This window comes from Zonotrichia leucophrys, chromosome 27, assembly GCF_028769735.1.
Source record: "Zonotrichia leucophrys gambelii isolate GWCS_2022_RI chromosome 27, RI_Zleu_2.0, whole genome shotgun sequence".
Lineage (NCBI taxonomy): Eukaryota > Metazoa > Chordata > Aves > Passeriformes > Passerellidae > Zonotrichia > Zonotrichia leucophrys.
In genome coordinates this window covers 355,978-375,905 of record NC_088196.1, presented here as the reverse complement: position 1 = coordinate 375,905, position 19,928 = coordinate 355,978, and the positions used below count along the sequence as shown (strand labels likewise).

Genomic DNA, 19,928 nt, shown 5'->3' with positions numbered 1-19,928 from the left:
CGGGACAGAGCGCGGTGCCAGAAGCACCCCCAGCTCCTCCGGGTCCGCCCTTGTGGTCAAACACCCCCGCACAGCCCTGCTGTGTTAAAGACCTGCATCCACCTGCCCCATATCCCCGTCCTTCCCTCGGGAGCATTTCCCTCACAAGGCAGGGCTGAAACCCCTTCCACCCCATCCCTGTGGAGGAGAAAAAGGCCTCTGCCCTCCCTTCGTGTTCACTATCCGTTTTGCAAAGGGGCTGCAAGAGCTGACGGGGGAAACCTGGGGGAAACTGGGAAACTTGTCCCAGTTCCTGCGATACAGCCCTGGAGCGAGATCCCCGAATGCACAACGCCCACCCATCCTCATCTTCATCCCCGGCACGCTGCAGCCCCAAACCCTTTGCGGACACAAGGGAAGCCCCCAGGCTCCGCAGGAGAGACCCCACAGCGTCTGCACGATGGGAGTGAGAGGGGTGGAGAGGAAAAACCCCCCGGGAGAGCCGCGAGGGCGGTCCCTGGGCCGGTGGGAAGTTTCTGCTGCTGAGGATGCTGAGCGAGGGAAGGAGAAAGGGGGAAAAATCAAACCGAGTTGGAAGGCACCAGGGAGGTGGAGAAAGGAAAAGGGGAGGAGGGAGAGGAGGAGGGAGGGAAGGGGGAGTGGGAGGCTGGCGAGGAGGGATGCAGCCCATCGCCGGGCGAGCTGGAAGGTGGGCAGCCGGAGCACCGGCTCCGGGGAGGTTATAAAAGGCAGGAGCGGGACGCAGAAGGAGCCGCAGCCTCTGCGCAGCCCCGCGGGGACCCGCCAGGCTCTTTCGCTGCAAGCCCGGAGGATTCTCGCCCCGACGGCAGAAGCAGCCCAGCAGGAGCGGGGACGCTGCCAGCCATGCCCCGCGGAGCTGGGCGCAGGGGCAGCTGAGGATGGTGCCCAGCCTGCGTCTTGCCCTCCTCCTCCTCCTGCAGGTAAGATGCTTTAAGTCCTCTTCTCCCATAAGGGCCCTTCTGCCCCCTCCCCATCACCCCTGCGCCGTGCATCGCCCGCGTTCTCCGCAGTGACTTTTCAATTTCTTTGAAGGGAAAAGTAAAAAGAGAAACCGCAACACAAAGGGCCCTCGGGAGAATTCCTCCAGTCAAGGCACTGGGGCTTGGCAAGAGCTCGTGATGCTCAGAAACTATCGGGGAGGGGGGCTGAAGTGAGTGAAAGGATCATTTAAAGGGGGGAAATTGCAGCCAGGTCCTCCTGAGCTCAGCCCAGGGCTCCCAGTAACTCCCAGCCTTGCACCTCCCAGTGAAACCAGCTGCCACCAGTTCCCCAGGCTGCTGGGAGGGGGTGGCCACTCTGGGGGTGTGATGGATGTGGACAATGCAAATACAGAGTCCAGCCATACCTCCCATAATTAATTTTGTAAGGAACCCTCTCTTTTACCACCCTGCACCTGCAAAGCACAAGACTTTCTCTCTAATTTGCTCGCTGTGGAACTGTAGCCACTGCTAATTTTGCAGCTCTGCACAATATGCAAATGCTTTGTCAGAAGCAATATTCCTTCTCCTTGAGGGCTCATCAAGGAGGGAAACAGCCCAAAGCTTGTTTGAATCCCAAACTCTGGGCAAATGAGATGAAGGGATTTCCAGTGAAATCTTGAATTTTATTTGAACAAGCTTATAGTGGCAGTTAAACAAAATGATCAGGTTTTTGATACAACCTCTGTGTCAGGGAGGGGTAAAAGAGCAAATCTGCCTGGCTGGCTGCAGAATGGTGTCTCAGTGGCCCAGCTGGGACTGCAGAGTTAAAACAGCAGGTAAAGCAGAGGGAGAGCCCTCCCCACTGGCACCACTATGGCTCGTACCCTGCGGGTCATGCGCCCCACTGTGCACCCCACTGTGCACCTCACACATCTGCTGCTCCTCTGGTCCAGGAAAGTTCTCACTAAATGATGAGAAGAGCTGATGTGCACCAAGATACCCCCTGCCTAGTTGGTATTGCTTCTAAAAACTCTTCTTCTGAGCAGCTGCTCTCTCTTATTGCTGCAACCCACTAAGCCTGATTGATAGGATTTATGGGAGCTCTCTTGCTGTTACATCCCCTGGTTCAGGCTTTCTTTGGCTCTGATATAAGAAATAAAGATGAGACAGGGCAGGATCTTTTCCCCCAGCCCAGGTCCTTCTACAGCACAGACCCAGTGCAGTACTGGGTCATGTCCTGGTGGTACAGCCACTGAGCATGACAGCTCCTAATACCCTCAGTCAGCAAAAAGTGGTCCAAAAGATGCCCAAAGGTGTGAGACACAGCTCCCATCCTCTGTCAAAGCTCCTTAGGCTCAGGGGACTCTCGTGCCATCCCCAGGTGTTCCCCAAGGATATTCTCCTTGTGAAGGTGGAGCAACAAGTCCTCACAAACCTTCCAGAGTTTGAGACAAGACCACCCCTGTGCTGGGGCTGGGACCAGGAGTGGGGGGGTCACAAAAACCAGACCAGACAAAGAGAAGCCTCTCCCAGCTGGCTTCAAAAAGAAACAGCCAATCTACAACCATCCCCCCCTTTGCAGTCAAGCTGTCCATTTTTCCTTATAAACATATGCATTCAAAACTCAGATACTTTTCCAGAAGAGTCCCAGCCCTCTCCTGGGGGCAGCATGGGCTAAAGGACCATGAAACTCCAGCTGTGAGTGCATCCCTGCAAACAGGTGTACCTGGATGCAGCAGCATCCTGCCTGTGAGGGCAGAGACCTGCAGCAGCCCAGCTCCAGCCCAGAGCTCAGCAGGGACAAACCTCCCCTGCAGATTCTGGGTTGGCACAGTTTAGGTGTTCCCCATGCACCTGGCTTGCACCTCCACTTCAGCATGGGTTTGCTCATGTTGCTTTACTGAACAGACATGCCTCAGGAGGTCGGACAGACAAACTAGGAGACAGGCAGCCAAACTTGCTGCCAAGTGCTCCCTAGCACCCTGCAAGTCATTAAAACAAACTAAAAAATGTGATTAAAACTAAACCAGTCCACCTGCAGCTCTGTCAGGAGCCAGTTATATTTCTAGGGCTTGTAAAACTGCAAAAGCATTTTATGAAAAATCAGGGATTGATGATGAGGGTGTGATAGTTTCCTTCCCCTCTCCTCTCACTTGACCACCTCCAGCAGCAATAAGCCCAAAAGGCAGCCCCTGCCCCTTCCATACTCGAATCCTTGCATAAGATGCAGAGCTGCAGTTGCAGGACGTGCTGACCCTGGGGATCTCTTCCAGTCCTCGCTTTCCTTAAAAGCTGGGCTTGATTCAGTGTGTATGAAATCATCCCTGTGGTTTCATATCTCCAGCAAAGAAGTGAATGGAAAAGGCACAGCCTGTTCCCAGAATAGCTGCACTGTCACCATAGGATATATAGGAATACAATCACAATATCCTGCATCACCAGCTCAACCCTGCCCTGAAATCCAGCTCTGCTCACCCAAAATCCTGCACAGGGTTAGCCTAGAAGTTCACTGTGAGTGACAAGCTCAAGCTGCAATTGAGTCTGCAGTGTTTAGAGAGGCTGCATCCATGGCTTTGTCTGTGAGAACAGTTCTTGAACCCAGAGAAAGCCCAAATCAACCCCCAAACCCCGGAGTTCCCCCACCAAGCAGAGCCCAGGAGCCATTGTCCGATACTCAGAGCTGTCACTCAGGAGAGGGTGGCTCTTTCTGAAGATGGAATAACATACCCAGGGCCCATCTGTTGTTTTTCCTTTTTTCCCTAACTGTATTCTGAGCTATGAGGAGACCCTCCTTCTCTGCTTTATCTAAAGTCACCCTCCTAGGAGCAGTCGCCTCCATTCCAATGGCCAAGGGCAAACTGTGTTGGTATTTTGCAGATCATAGTCCCTCTTCCACCCTGAAATCTGCACTATCCACCGTGGAAAAGCAGTGGCAGATGCAGCTTTGGTGTGGCCAAGCTTTCCTGAGCTGTGAATGTGAATAAACCAGAAAAAAAAATTATGGGAAATTTAACTGTGGATGTTCAACCCTAAAAAGGTGATGGGTGAAGGAGGAGGTTTGGAGCAGTCAAGATGAGGGTGTTGGGACAGAACTGGAAGGAAAAATGTCCAATCCCAAACTGAAAATATCTGTCAATTCACAGGAGTTCAACATGTACAATCTGTAGGACAGTTTAATAAAATTGCTTTAGAAAAACAGCCCTCCCCAGGCTTGTGTCCATCACTCCAATCTTCCTCAGCAGCCTTTGCCCCTGCAAATCCATATCCCATAGGAGCTGCATGGATTGCGTGCCCTTCCCCAGCTTGATGATGCCTTTAGCTTCCAACACCCAAATGCCATTAGTCATTTTTTCACCTGTCCCCAAAAATTCATGTCTCTCTTGACAGATAAATAAAATCAGAATTATTTATGGCATGCGAGGGAGACCTGAGCTTAATCCAGGAAAACCTTTAATTGCTCATAAATCAGTTTTTACAGGGCATTCATTTAGCCCTGATTGATATTCTTTTGTTAGGATCTGCATCCAGCACACTTGGAGAGAGACTCCAAACAGGATAAACTGTTTGTCTGTGAGAACAGTTTTTGAACCCAAAGAAAACACTCACCAAAGCTCCTGTTTACACACCACAGGGACTGGCCCTCTAATACAGATTAATTAATAAACTCGCAGCTTTTAATGCCAGATGGAGCAGGGAGATGTTCTCACTGTCTGCTCTCCCCCTGAGTAACACCAGCCATGGAAAATCCCCACACGAGTCTTGCTTTGAGCCTTGTTCCATTGCCTGAGCTTTGCCTTGATGTCTCGATGATGGCAGGGCTGGGGATGGGCTTTGGAAGAGAAATGAAGGAGCAGTGGGGGCTTGGTAGGGCAGTGAAGGGGCTTGGAGGAGCCCTGAGGTCATGGCTGGCAAAGCAGGTTTCTGCCAGGTCTAAGAGGGGTAAAGAGGGTTCTTCATGGACCAGATGCTGCTTGGAGGTTTCATTTGGAAACTGTTCCAAATGTTTCCAAGCAAAATACTTCCAAGCAAAAGCCCTCAAGGTGGAGCAGGTAAGGAGCTCCCCAGATGCAGAAAACAGTGCCTGGAAGCCAGAGGAGACAAAGGCAAAGAGATCCCTTGCAGTGAAGGCAGGAGACATGGGGGGGTTGGAGGCACCTCCAGGCACATTTGAGGGGCAGCTCTTTCAGTCTTTCAGGTTGTTGCAGGCCACCTTCAGCCTCCAGCTGCGGTCCTGGCAGGACATGCCGCTCCCTCCCCACACCACTGATGCTGCTCTGCCACCCGAAGTTGGCATCCAGCTCTGTTAACATCACTGTATTTAACAACCAACGTCTGGCACCTTTTGCTGCAGGCTCAGAGCCAAGAACAGGCTCCATCCCAGCCTAATGCTCCGGGGAGCCTCAGCAAAGGTCCAGGGCAGCAGCTGCTCAGCCCTTCCCTGCCCATGTGTTCCAGGAGGTCTTTCCTCTTCCACATCAAGTGTTGTAGTGGGCAGCAAGCCCAGCCAAGCCAGGGAGCAGCACTGATGGGTCAGAGAGGTCCCTACAGCAAGGACACAAGGACAACTCCAGAGTGGATGGAGTTGGCCCCCCTCCCAGGAAGATCACGGTGGCCACCACTGTCCACTGCTCCCACTGCCCTGCCCAGCTCTGTGCAAAGCCCCTGTCTCCCACGGCTGCATGCCAGGCATCAATCCTGCTAATCGCTCTGCTCTCCAATTAAGCCCCTCGGCACTGGACCTCCTAGATTGCTAATTAGGCTACAAGGCATCTATCTCATGCTCAGAGCTGTCAGCCCTTCCTGCCATGCACATCCCCTCTTTTCTGAGGCAACACTATAGTGGTGGGGAGGGACGACAATGACACACACGCTTGTCTCTGGGTAGCACAGTGCAGGGGGTGATATTGCAGTTGGATGTGAATGTATTAATTAGTGTCCGTGGATTGCTTTGGAGAGCAAAAGCACCACAAGGGGACATTAATTCCTAATTGTTATTAATTGAATTTTTCTGCCAGGTCAGTGGCAGGTCACAGAGACTGACACCATGTGTGTGTGATTGTGCTGCTCACCCCCACAGCAACAGCCAGACTCCCAGTGCTGATGAGCTGACACTGTCCTAGTCCACAGTGCTGCATCTCCTGGCCCAGGGGACCTGCCATCGTCACAGGCACAGGAACAGCTGGGGTTTTTTTGGAGCCCTGGGGGCACCAGGACATGGTTGGTGTGTCCAGATTGGAGAAATCTGTCCCACATGATGCTCCACAGCTTGAGTGACCTGAGGCAGGTGGTCCTCAGTGCCTCAGTTTCCCCTCTGGGACAGCCCTGGCACGGTGGGTGGTGGGACACCAACCACAGCAGATGTTTGCTCTGTGTGGGATGCAGGAAACACGGGAGCAGTGTCAGGGTTTTGTGTCTGAGCTGTACAGTGAGGACTGGGGGGGCTGTTCATGCTACAGAAAATGTGGGGATGAAAGGAAGGAGCTGGTGCTCCGTGAGGTCCAATACTAAACCAGAACCACGTCTGTCACAGACATCTTTTCATTAAAATCCTTTCTTTAGGATTTTTCTCCCTTCTGAGAAGCTGTGGCCTCAGCAACAAAATGTAAACAATGGTTATCTGCTGATGTGGAATGTAACAGGTGGATCCGTGATTGGTTTCAGGTGGATGTTTGGATTTACTGACCACTCACAGCAGAGCTGAGTCTCTCTGTTGAGACCCAGACCTTTGTTATTCATTCCTTTTCTATTCTTATCTTAGCTAGCATTCTGAGAACTTTCTCTCTATTCTTTTTAGTATAGTCTTAATGTAATATATATCATAAGATAATAAATCAAGCCTTCTGAACACGAGGTCAACATTCTCGTCTCTCTCTTCATCCTGCAACGCTGTGACACACGTCTGTGTATAAAACACAGATGTTACAGAGCCTGGAAGGGAGCTGGGCGGATGCTAAGGCAACACCAGGGGAGACAGTGGTGGCTCCTGATGGAGAAGAAGCTGCTGGCACCCACGGGGTCCATGCAGCTCCTGGCAGAACCATCATCCATCCCTGTGGGAGCAGCTCCCCTGGCGAACTGTGAGCTCTGTGCAAAGCGGCTGCTTCCAGAGGAGCAGATTGCCTTCCTTCCCGGACAGCTGAGAGCTCAGCTGAGGCTCCCCAGGATTTTGGCAGGCTGAGGGAGGTCACAGAGTGTTCCTGCCTGCAGAGCAGGATCTGCCATGGCTGTGTGAAGGTAGGGTCAGGAGGGTGGAGGAACACAGCCCTTCTCTGGCCCAAGCACGACCCACTGCCGTGTCGGGGCTCTTGAGGTGAGCTTGGCTGCAGCCCGGCCAGGCTGGGCCCTGCTGGGCACCATGTGGCATCTTACAGAGCAGCAATGCTCTGGCACGAGCAGCTCCTCAAGGACAGAGCTCTGACCTGTTCTCTCTGAAAAAGCACAGGGAGGGTTGCACTAGCCCACAAAGAGCAAAACAGGTAAGACAGCAACCAGCAATAAGAATTTTTTTCACTGGGGCAAATCTCCCTGCATCTGCCACCACCCCTGCTTATTCCCCTCAAAGTGCTGACAGGAGTGGGGCAAAACTCTGCCTCTGTCAAGAGCTTTGGCCACACTGCAGTAAGACAAGACTCAGAGCCTGGTAAAAAACTCTTAGTATTAGTTCTGTTTTGGGGATCGTTTTTTTCCTTTCTTTTTTCCTTCTGCAGCTGTTTCAGCTCATTTACAAAGCCTGCAAAGAGCCAGTGTTACTGCTCCATCCACACCCCTCTCTGGCTGTGGCTTGGTCCATGTGCTGCTCAGTGCCAAGACCTCTCCCTGTGTCTGGAAGGAAAATGGGCACTACCAGGCTGGAGCAGGCTGGGATTAGGAGAAACACATCCAATTAACACTTGAAAGCCTATTCAGATAGACAAACTCAGGCATCTTTTGGGTAGAACCTTTCTGTCCCACCTGCCAATGCCAAGAGCCACCAGGTGTGGTGGGCACCAGCTGTGGGCATCAACACAGAGGGGAGAAGACTCCCTACACCTTGATTCCTCCCTGTCTGGAGTTTGTGTGGTCTCAGGTTCTGAAAGGAGACTCAGGAGGTGCTGGGCTCCTGCAGGACCAGCACCCAGGAGCTCCAAACAGCTCTCACACCAGGGCAGGGTTGAGCTACCGGATCCTCTGTGCCATCTGGAGCAGTCACACAAGGCAGCTATTCTCTGCTCCATTTATACGTCTGCCTGACATCTTTCTTGCTGTCAAAACCAGCTTCCCAAGGCAGTAAACAGTTGTTTGGAAAAGAGCAAGTGGGTGCTGAGCTTGTCTCTGTGTCTGAATAAATCCTGTTAATGCCTTGGTAAGGCACGAGGATGGCTGGGTATGCCAGCAAGGGCAGACAGTGTTTCTATGGCTCAAGGACAAGAGGAGGAATGTCTTCTCCGTGTTCAGAGCAGTTTGGAAGGTAAATGGCACTCAGGAAGGGGGTCAGGCACTAGGAATCAGCCTGGCTGATGGGGAAGGCAGAGGTGGTTGCCCCCGAGGAGCTGGGAGCTTTCCTGCAAGCAGGGGAGGTAGAGCCCTTCCTGCCTTCAGGAACACTCAGGGTTGTTCCCCAAGGGATCTGTGTTTGATGTCTTTTGGGGGGGTGCAGCTCTGTCATTTAATCAGTGACTTTTCTCCTGGGGGTTTGGTCACTCGCTGAAGGTGAAAGAAGTGGAGTTGAGTCTCATCCACCATTAGAGAGGGGATGAGCCTGTGTCACCCTTTTCTGCAAAATATCAGGTCCCCTCCTCCCCTTACCTGGCACTGTGGTGAGTTGTGAGACCAACAGCACCATCCCTCTGCCATCTCTGCAATCCCTTCACTCTGGCTATTACCTTTCTCACTTTTAGTTTCCCCAAACTCCTGCAAAGTCACAATAATTCAATAATCATTTTTCCGAAATAGCTCCTTGTGCAGAGTTTTTGCAGAGCTGGGTAGTAGTGGTCAGTGCTTTTCAACTCAATGGGAATGTTGGTGTTTGCTTGACAATTCTCCTAAAAAAAATACTGGTTGTGTGTGGATCAGATCTCCTTAAGGATGTATATGAATATCTTCCCACTGACAGCTTACAAGGCTGTGATTTCAGTAAGGGATTGAAAATCCAAGCGTGGTGTCAGGCTCATCATGTTTCCCCTGTCTGCTCTCAGGATTGAAAGATGGTAAACCCAAAAGTGTTGATTAAAATGATAAATAGCAGAGGTTCCATGATTCAGCAGGAGCTGCAGAAGGGTTTGCTGAGGGGGGTATTCCAGGCAGGAGAGGATCACTGGGTGTTGCTGGGCTTGCAAGGGTTGCAGAATGAAGAGAGAGGTGACAATCTTGACTCCATGATCAGAAGGCTTGATTTATTATTTTATGACATATATTACATTAAGGCTATACTAAAAGGAATAGAGAGAAAAGTCTCAGAAGCTGCTAAGCTAAGAATAGAAAAAGAATGAATGAACAAAGGAGCTCTCTCTGATTCTGTCCCAGAGAGAGCTCGGTCTTTGATTGGCCCTTAATTGTAAACATCCAACATGGGCCAATCACAGGTGCACCTGTTGCATTCCACAGCAGCAGATAACCATTGTTTACATTCTTTTTCTGGGGCCTCAGCTTCTCAGAAGAGGAAAAAATCCCAAAGAAAGGACTTTTCACAAAAGATGTCTGTGACAACTGGGTGGGAAACAGAGAGCTGTCCCCCAGCCTTCAGCTGAGATAAGCACAGTTCCCCCAGGATGCCATCCTGTAAATGGTGCATGTCCATCATGCAAGCTTTTGGGGTGGTACCCACCCAGACATGGGCAAGCTCAGGTCTGACCCAAGGGGACATTTGGGGAAGGGGAACCAGCATATTGCACAGATAACCCCAGCCTGTCTGCTCTGTCCATGCAGGCGTTTCTGCTGTGGGACAGCCCGGTCGCAGCCTCCATCCAGGAGCAGTACTGCGAGAGCCTGCCGCCCGCCACCAACCTCACTGGTGAGTGTCCCCCAGCCCAGCTGAGCCACCCCGGGGAGCCAGTGCTTGCAGGAGGGTGTCAGGGCTGTCTCTGGGCTCATCTGCTGCTGCATGGATCCTTTGTGGGGAGGTGGGACGTGCAGATGCTGCATCACAACCCTCTGCTGGTGCTGCTGCAGCCTCCTTGCAGAGTGACAGTAGTGGCAAGTAGAAGGTGCAGATCTCAGGAGATGAAAACAGAGAAATGTCTGTTGGGCAGAGGCAGAGATGGAAAAAGAGACATCAGGGCTGGCTGCCTGTTCTATGCCATGCCCAGGGACGCCAGGACTTTGGCCCCTATGTCCACCTTCCTCTACCATCCCTCTGCCCAGGGATGATGACTGGAGGTTTTGACTTTTTGTGGAGACCACGCCACCAGTGCAGTGTGGCCACCATGGCTCTGGGCTCAGCCAAATTTTGCCCCCCAGCACTCCTACACAGGTGTCATTGAGCACTTTGGGAGGCCAACAGTCACAAAGAGCCTCTGGGGACACAGCTATGGCCAGGGCTGGCTCAGCCCTGATGGGTGGGAGCAGCAGGGTCATGGACAGCCCACTGCTACTCAACATTGTACATGGGTTTGATCCAATCAGGTCAGAGCTTGTGCCAAAACTGGCTTTTAGCCTATATTCAGGATGTGACTTGGATGTCACCTCAGCAGTGACAGGTCTGGTTCAGTGACAAGTTTTGGGGGAGGAGAAGGGTGAGAAGAAGTGGAGCTCACAGGGACAAGGAGAAAAGTTCTCCCCAGCTCTCGGATGCTGCAGTGTTGATTTTCCATGACTGAATGAGAATCAGAGCAGGCACCAAGGAACTCTCTGTCAGGGTGATGGACGGCCACAGGACTGGGCACTGAGGGATGGCCATGGGGACCCAGAGCTGAAGGATGGCTGCTCACTACCTATTAATAGCAGCATTAACAGCTCCTTTTTAACAAATCCCATCTTGGCACCAGCTGATCCAGTGTCTGACCAAATCCAGGCTACCTTGCCCTGCAAGAAGCTTCCCAAGCCCACGAGGTGGAGGCAGAAAGCCAGGGAAAGCCAGGGAACAGCAAAAGCTGCCTGTGGAATGGCAATGATTGGATGTCTGGTCAGAGAAGAAACTTAGTTGTCACTCATGTGCTTTGCTCCCTTGAAGGTTTCATCACTCTGCTCAGCGAGGGCCTGTCCTTGGCCGAGTTTAGCTGTGATAAATCCTGACCCAGGGCAGCAGGCAGGTCCCAGAGAATCCTCATGCCCAGCTCATGGCCTTTCCCACCCACTGCTGAAACCTCCCAAGCCCAAGGGAGAGGTCAGAAAGGGGGGAGAATTTCTGCTGTGGTTTGCTGATTGATTGCCCTGGAATCACCACCATCCTCAAGCACTGAGTGCTGCTTTCTGCAAGGATTGGACTTTGCTCAGTGGGGATTTATCCACATGATTACAAGAAGGATTTAGTGCACCTCAGTGTCCATGTCCCCTGTCAGGGGGGAGAACATGAGGCGTCAGATGTGCAAATTGTCCATTGTTTCTACACAGGCAACCTGCAATTCCTGAGCAACTCATTTGGATGGGGCTGGCATATGTGAGAGCCATTTCCAGCTGGAGGAGGGGACTTAGAACAAGAGGCAGAAGTGAAACTAATTGTCTTATGTCTGCCTGGGAAGTGGAATTCAGCACCAGTCCTGGTCCTTGGGGTCCATTTAAGCCCTGCGTGATGGAGACAGTGATTCCTATGGAGGGATATTTACTAAACTGGAAACTTTGATTTGAGCTATTTAACATGAAGAGTTGTTACGATGATGCTAATGAGAATTGCAGCAGGGCCCTGAGACTTAATTTGTTAATGTCTTCACAACCCTTGGGAAATGACACATGCTGATAACACAAGCCCAGCAGTCCCCCAGCACGTGGCTCATCAGGGGATCTGCTGGATGCATGGACAGGTACACAGCCTCATGCCTGTGTGCAGCATCCCTCCTCCAAAACACAGCCCACCATGGGCTCTCCTCCTCTCCTGGGTCACCAGTCCCTTAATCTCTCCATTTTAAAGATGATATATAGCTGGACAGTGATGTCACCAGGGTGCCAGCACTCTCCAGCATGTGCACTGAGCTGGAAAATCTCTGCCACAGCAGTGGTGTGGAGGGGGAGCCCATAGGATTGTTCTGTCCAGGCTCAGGGGGTGCAGGTGGTGCAAACTGTCATTCCAGGGCATGGAGCACCTGAGCCTCACAGAGCTCTCCTGTCCTGCCCTCTTATTGTGGCAGCAGCTCTCTGGCCACAGAGAAAAACAGGCATCATTCTGGGAAAGGCTGTGAGAAGATCAGAGAAAATGATGAGAAACAATTCTTATCTTCACTTGCTGCACCTGGTGTTGTGAACATGTGGAATGTGTTGTGGCCATTTCTTCACCAAAGGGTGGTTTCTTAATTAGCCAATGGTGATGGTGTTTAGATTGAAGGACCAATTAGGTCCATCTGTAGAGAACTAGGGTATAAAAAAGCAATGGGTTTCTTAATAAAGAATAATTGATCAGCCTTCTGTAAATGCATGGAGTCTATGCTAATTATTACATGGCTGGGGGCCCCTTTGCACTGACATCTTATCACCATAGTTTTACCCATCTTCCTTCAAGCCCCCAGTGCAGGGTAATATCCCTGGGAATTCAGGCTCAGTGCGATGCTCCAACTTGACAGTCTAGGTATCCATCAAAAATTCCTGTCACTGAGCCCCTGATTTTGGCTGGGACTCGGACACAGGGGCACAGCTGAATGCTCCATCAGAAAGCTGCCTCCCACAGCTGCAGTGAAGAAGGAATATCAGGCTGGACTTGAGGTCAGTGTGGTGCATTCAGGAAGTCAGGTCAGCTGCACCCCCAAACATCTGCAAGCCATGAAAGTCTCAGATTAGGCTTGAAAAGGAGCACAGTGAGGATCAGCATCCCTTGTCTGATGTGGACAGGTGCTGTCCCAAAGGCTCCCAGTCCATGGACTGACTCAGACCATGGATTTCTCTGGCTGATGATTTCAACTCCTCACGGTCTGTGTGCAGCTGCTTCTCGGCCTGTCATGAAGTCCATCAGGGAGGGGCAAAGTCATTTCATCCACTGGGGCAAAGCATTTCCTATAGCTTCAGGACTGCTTCCCTGGGGAGGGAAAGGACAATTTGAGAAGATGGGAAAGCCTCTTCTTAATTAACAATGAGGCTTTTCCAAAGCAGCTCAGCAGAAAGCACTCAAGCAGAACAAGCTCAGAGCACTCTCAAAGGGTTGTTTTGCCATTCGTAGCTCTCAAGCCTGGATCAGCCCAAGGAGTTGCCACCCAATTGCTCTCATCCCCCTCTGGTCCTGACTGTACGATCCACTCCTTTAATCTTGTTATCATGATGAATTCTTATCCTCAATCCTGTGTGTGTGCTCAGGAGAGAGAGGGGAGCACAGAAAATTCCTTGTCAGGAAAGAAACATTTCATGCCAGTTCACCTAAAGCAAAGAAAAATGACACCAAAGCTAAGCAGAAAAAAAGAAATGTCTGTGGGTTTTTAACTGAAGTTTTTTTCAAGGGGGGAAGGGAGTGTAGCTTTGCATTAAATAAGGCAAATCTAATTGTTCCAGATAGAGCAAAATCCTTAGGCTAAGAAGCAGTGAGTGATGAGAACATATCCTTCACAGGCACTATCAGATAAGTTTGGTAACACCTTTCACAGCAGGTGACAATTTGACCAAGAGCCTTTCCACCCACTCCAGCTCAGCTCCCAAAGCACTGACGCTGCTCCAGCAGCCCTCATCCCTCTGCTCTTTCATTCACTCACTGACTCCCTGGGGGTGAGTCTGGAATTTAAATTCATAAAGGTCAAATTCACATCAGTGACTCTTTTCAGTCTTGTTGGCATCTCTCCCACCGAGGCAGAAATATTAACAAGGAGCTGAGAAAGAGTTAAAGATGCAATCTAGGCAGGGACTTGAGGGAGAGACATGGCACTGGGTAGTTTTGGGAAACAAAACTCTCTTTTATATGGAAAATCCTAGAGGATTTAAACATATACTGGTGTCGGTAAAGCCATTCTGCTCGATTATCTGGGAAACAGGGATGCTAACAGCAACTCGCTGATATTCATAGATTTTACTGTAGTGGAAGAGGGAAAATGAAGAGGTTCTCCAGTAGGAAACTGTGTCCTGGCACATCCCAGTGTGAGTAGCAACTACAGCAGTTAAACTGTACTTTGGACTGGATGCAGTGAAGTTACTGCCAGAGACTGTTCAGTTGTAGCCAAACTAGAAGGCTCTGCTGGGAAAACTGCCAGGGAAGGGTTTTGATGTTTCACTCACCCACCACCAGATCCCAGCCAACCCCAGGGAATAAAGAACTTCCTGCCACACTTAGTTATAAAACAACTCCAAACACTCTGTGGTTCATGTCAGGAGACCAAGATAAGCCCCAAACACAACCCACTATATTATATACATTACAAAATTTATACATTATATGCATTATATACATTAGATATATTACAAACATATATATTACATACATATATATACATATATATACATATACACACACGCGCGCACACACACACACATATATATGTATATACACGCACACACATATATATATATGCTGTAAATCTGTACATGGATCATCATAAGTGACAGCATTGAGCAGATGCATCAGATACCAACAGCACAAGCTAGGTTTGGTGCCTTTTATTTCTTTTTCTCCAGAGCAGCAGCAAAGACCCGAGGGGACAGTCAGTGATGGTGAATAGCAACAAGTCAAAAATTCATTACAACGGCCCATAGCTATCATAATGCTTAATTAGCCTGAGCAATTATTTTACATCAAGGAGTGTGTGCCTGGGAGGATTTTTAAGGACTGGAGTCTTACAAAGGTAAATAAAAGCCCCCAATGCCATTGAAAGCAGTGCTGGAGGCAGAGTGTAAGCAAGGATCTACTTTGAGGCAGCCACAGCTGCTCCCAGCCATCCTGAGCACCGACCCCCTGCTCACAGTGAAGGCAAACAGCTCCACCACCCCAATTTCTACCCCAGGTTAATATTAATTCTCCCCCAGTGCCATTTCCCTCAATGCCTCAAGGTGCTACTCAAGCATTTAACATCTGAGTGACTCTGCAGCTCGACCCAGCCACCCCTCCCTGGCACTTCTGCACCTGGAAGTAAAAGCATCCCCCAAAGGCAGCCCCTGTTTTGGGGCAATAAGGTGTGAAATGGGTCTTTCTTCTTCACCACTCTGGTGGAGCTGCCTGGGAGGCACAAAGAGATTTTTGTGCAATTTCGCAGTTGATGCACCAGACATCACAGTGAGTTGTATTTTGATTAGATGTGGAGATTAAGCCCTGATTGCCAAATGCAAATATTGCAGCAGAGACACAGGGGACACTCTCAGGGAGCCAGAGGCTCGAGGCAGCAGCAGCAATGCAGTCACAGAGGACATCAGGGCTGGACAGAGATAACTGTGGTTGAAGAAGAGCTCAGGACAGGTAGTGGTATGAGTTAGCAACTTTCAGCTCTTAGGCTCTTGAGACACCTTAGATAAATAACCCTATCACTCCCAGCCACAGGAATGAGCCTGTAGTTCAGATTTCCATCATCTCTCCTGGCCCCTTTGCATTGTAGAAGGGGACAGAGGCTTCATCCTTCCACCCCTCAGAGTGTCTGTGCATGGCAGCAAACTGGGACATTGTGCTGGTGCACAGTTCTGCCCAGTGTAAAGCAGGATGTGTTTACCAGCACAGTTATGTGCTTTGCTTTACTCCTCTCCAGAGCATCCCAGCAATGGCTTGATGGTATGATAATACTTCAGACCTCCTGGCACCAACTCAAGAGCACTGTGGCGACACGTCTGGTACTGCTGGACCAGGGTAAATATGCTCCATACTCCATTTGGTCAAAATCTCTTGGCAGATTAGCTGGGAGTGGAGAGCTTTACCCTGCCAGGTGTCACACGGTTCCGTGGCTTTAGCTCAGAGCCATCCTGAAGGTCTCTGTGAGTGGTGGGAGCAGGCTGGAGAAGCATGTTTTCTTGAAACAGATGGGATATTGCTACAGTTATCCTGAGACAGTTATTGTGATATAGTTGTCTCAGTGTAAGTCCCTGGACAGACACTTCTTTCTTCAGAAGAAGCTTTATGCTTCAGAGCAGCACAACACAAAGGCAATAGGGTGAGAAGGGATTGGAGCGACTTCCCCTGTGCCACATTCCCTGTCTCGAAGTAGGGCCTGCTCCTACCTCCTCCAAACACCATGTTTCTGTGTGGGAAGAAGCCAAATTAGGAGAATTGAGTGCAGGTAGGAAATTCACTGACCTTTCATGCTGTAAATCTACAAAGACCAAACCTGTGCTGCCAATGGAGCTGAGAAGCTGGAGCACGCGGGTGCAGAACCTGGAGAACAGTCCCCCTGCAGACATGGATGGGCCATCGAGCATGCAAGGAAGCCTTTAGTACTCACACATATTTCCATGCTAAACAGTGCCCTAAATGCTGGGAGGCAGGTGCCATTCAGGGGGAGCTGGAGCAGGGAGTTGTGCTGGGCAAAGGGTGTGATCATGGTCACAAGGGTTTTCAGGATGAGAGAGAGATGAAAATGTTGACTCCATGATCAGAAGGCTTGATTTATTATTTTATGATATATATATAACATTAGGACTGTTTTGCGGAGAAAAGAAGAAACTTCACAACTTGTAAAAGTTGTAAAGCCCGGTATGCTTTATTACGACGCGCGCCAGACGCAAGACTTCTTAAAAGGGCATGCGTACCCCTGAAGATTTCAGACTTCTTTTTATCTCCTTTCTAAATGCATATGCATACAGTTTCACAATAAGTTCATACATATTCATCTTGCATGACACTTAGCACTAATTCTTCTTTATCGGAGGAATTCTTAGGTCGGGGGCAGATTGACTTCGTGGTTTTTCTGTTTTTCTTTCTCTGTCTCTTCGCTGTCTCTGGAACGCGGCCTCTCCTTCAGCTTTAGCTCTACAGACTTTTTACTTCTCTTAGACACTTTACTTAGTTCAGGATGGATATTCTGTCTCATTCCCCCCTTTCCTAGGAAATAAGTAAATTCTTTTACTTAAGGAAAATTTCTACGACTATAAGTGTCTTTTAGCGCTTTACTATGTACATTTGACAAAGAGGTTAGTACAGCTATTCGTTGTAGCATTCTCCAGTTCTAAATTAACAACGTAATACATAATCTTAAGCTTATCTCAACTAATATTAGTAAAACTAGAATAGGGTGGCACAACTTATCAAAGATTCTATTTGCAGTTGGTGATCACTCAAAGATCACATCTCACCAGTGATTATCTGTATTTTATTCTTTGTAGAACTCTGGTTATTTCTTTTGTACTATGTTGGACAGTAATTAAGGTTTTCTTTCTACTTTCTCGGATTTCTTTCAAGACTTCTAATAGGTCTTGGTGCTTAATTAATTGTTTTACTAATGTAAGGTTCACTCCGATAGGGGTAGGTGGTAGTCTGTGATACATTGTGTAATTGGCTGTAATCAGCTGGTGGGATGTTACTGGTACCAAATACAAAAAATCACACTCAATAATCTTAACAAAATTACAAATACAAATACAGAGATTAGAATGGTTTCTACTAGACAGAATAACATCATTGCTATTAATTTGTACAGCAGTACAAGCAGTTTTCAAACATACACCCTTTTCTAGTATATACGAGCACAGTTTTCTGGTCAGTGACTGGATGAATTTCAAAGTGACAAATACTCTGTTCAGTGTCTAAACACATCCTGGGCATTAGCAGTATTGCTTTCACAAATGAATCTCATTTGTTCTCTAGTAATGCAGGATTCTAAGTTTACTACTTGTCACTTTTCATTCATCTTTTTGTGCCCACACTCTATGTTCTGAAGGATAGAGTGTTGTTTCTTCATGGTTTAATCTTAGGGCAATGATGGGATGGATAACATAAACAGTGGCATTACATATGGTAAGCACAAAGGCAGTGGCTACATTAGAAATAGGATTATAGGTGAAATTCACTATAATCTACCAGGATTAAAACTTCTTTTCAAAATCAATTGCATTATCTCATTCAATTTTCTGAATTTCAGCTGGAAAATTACTTTCACTCCTTTCTTATATGATCAGAGCTGCTGTTGCTTGTATTCATAACCGTGCTTGTATACAACTGAAAGCTAAAGACACATTATCTTGAACTATACTAAGTGCTTCTACTATCAATTTGTGGTCTTGGTCTTCGGCTTGTTCATACTTCTTTACTTTGGCAGTACTTTTGAAATCTGTCACTGGCTAGTTCTTAATGCCAGTAGAGATTACTATAAAGGCTGCTTTAATTTTGTTAGGCTACTTGCTGCAGCAGCCAGTTTATTCATCAGTATTTCTGAATCAATTCTATTTAAAACTCTTAATCTTGTCTCTAATATGCCAGTTAGATGTTTGTTATGGGGAACAGGAACTGCTTTCTGTCTATGATCATCCCTCTCTGCCAGAGGGATGTGCTGGGCTCTTACTACAAATTCAGACACACTTCACAAGTGTATCTGACAGAGGTTTAGGTCATACTTGAGACAGATGTTTGTTCTGAAATGTAGAGACTTCAGGGAATCTTAACTTCTCTCTCTCCCTCTAAAGCACTTGATTTCTCAGATGTGTGGCAAGCAGGAATGTCTCTCCTGGTCACTTACTTTGCCCTTAGCTAAGATCAAGCTGTGGACTGTGTTCAGGGCAGAAGATAATGGAGGGGAAATCTTGAGAGAAAAGCCTAAATTCATTGCAGTGCTTCAGAAGAAACTGGGATCAGGTTTCTGCTATTTGAAACACTCAGCACAAAAGTGATGCTCAAAATCTTACAGCCTGCTGCTGAGCTCTGAGGGGGTCTCTCTCTCTCTACTTCTTTTAAGCAGAATCTAACTACTTCAGACTGGGACAATCACTGATCTAAATCTCAGTAGGAAAAGGGATAGCTATAAATAAGGAAAATCACTTTATAAGGCCCCGCTGTGGTAAAAAGTGCAGTGTCCACTTTGAATTCAAATGAAAGTTTGACAGTAACTTGAGCTCAAAGGTAGGTCACTTCTACAGGCTGTGTCAGGGTGAAATTACACTAACAGTCTGATTCACTTAGGTCATCACAGACTTCTTGGTGCTCATATACACCAGGGGAGGTTCAGACACTAATTACATCTGGTCTCTCATAAGCTATCTTATTGATGACTAAGCACTTTACTTTGATTTCTTCTCTTCAGATTCTTTGAAGTGTTTACAGCTCTTGTTCTTGCTATTTTTACTGCTCACATACTTGATTCTCGTGGATTACTACAGTAGATATGTTTAATATAAACTTTCTTTATCTCAAAAGGTTTTCTTATGGATCTAGTATACTGATTAAATGCCAGGGACCAAGGCTATTCAGCATTGCTTTGGGTAGAGGTACTCTCTAGTTCTAAAACTTCAGTTATAATTTCATACAAAATAATTCTGTACACTAAAGTATGAGCTACTCCTGACCGCAATATACTCATTTTGCTCGAATAAGTTTTAGTCTCAGTTCATTGTCTCTTGGTGTCACTCTTGAAGGGGCTTCTGGGCCTTCTTCACCCGAGAGTGATGGATCTAGCATTCTGCTCTTTGATTTTGATTGCAGTGAAGGTGGTGAGAGGTACTTGCAGTGGTCTCTCTCACTGTGGTTCCGAAGTCTTCTCTGTAAGAGACTTAACATATACATCAACTTCAGGCTATCTAACTCTCTGCTCCGAGTTCCAGCCACAAGTTTCTCAATTACTCTGAGCTGTTTGCTTAATGCCACTATGTAAGTGGACATTCTGGACATTCTCCTTGTATTCTATTGTCTTCTATAAGGCATTCTAAAAGGATTCAGCATTCTTTTAGCTCAAAAGGTTTAGTTTGAATTTGCAATAGTGCTAGTGGAAGAGCTTCTTGCCCCAGTCTTACGATTTGCTGCTTAATCAAATGATTCATTCTCTC

The 19,928-nt window shown here is 48.3% G+C and overlaps 1 protein-coding gene across 1 annotated transcript in view; it reads left to right on the top strand.

Annotated features, from left to right (window-relative positions):
- The first annotated feature begins 631 nt into the window (after nucleotides 1-631).
- CRHR1 (corticotropin releasing hormone receptor 1) overlaps nucleotides 632-19,928 on the top strand; it is a 39,080-nt gene continuing 19,783 nt past the window's right edge. Inside the window, exons 1-2 of the mRNA XM_064733660.1 lie at nucleotides 632-941; nucleotides 9,846-9,930. Of these exons, the coding sequence (XP_064589730.1) occupies nucleotides 900-941; nucleotides 9,846-9,930 (127 nt within the window). The 5' untranslated portion in view covers nucleotides 632-899. The remainder of the gene's footprint in view (nucleotides 942-9,845; nucleotides 9,931-19,928) is intronic.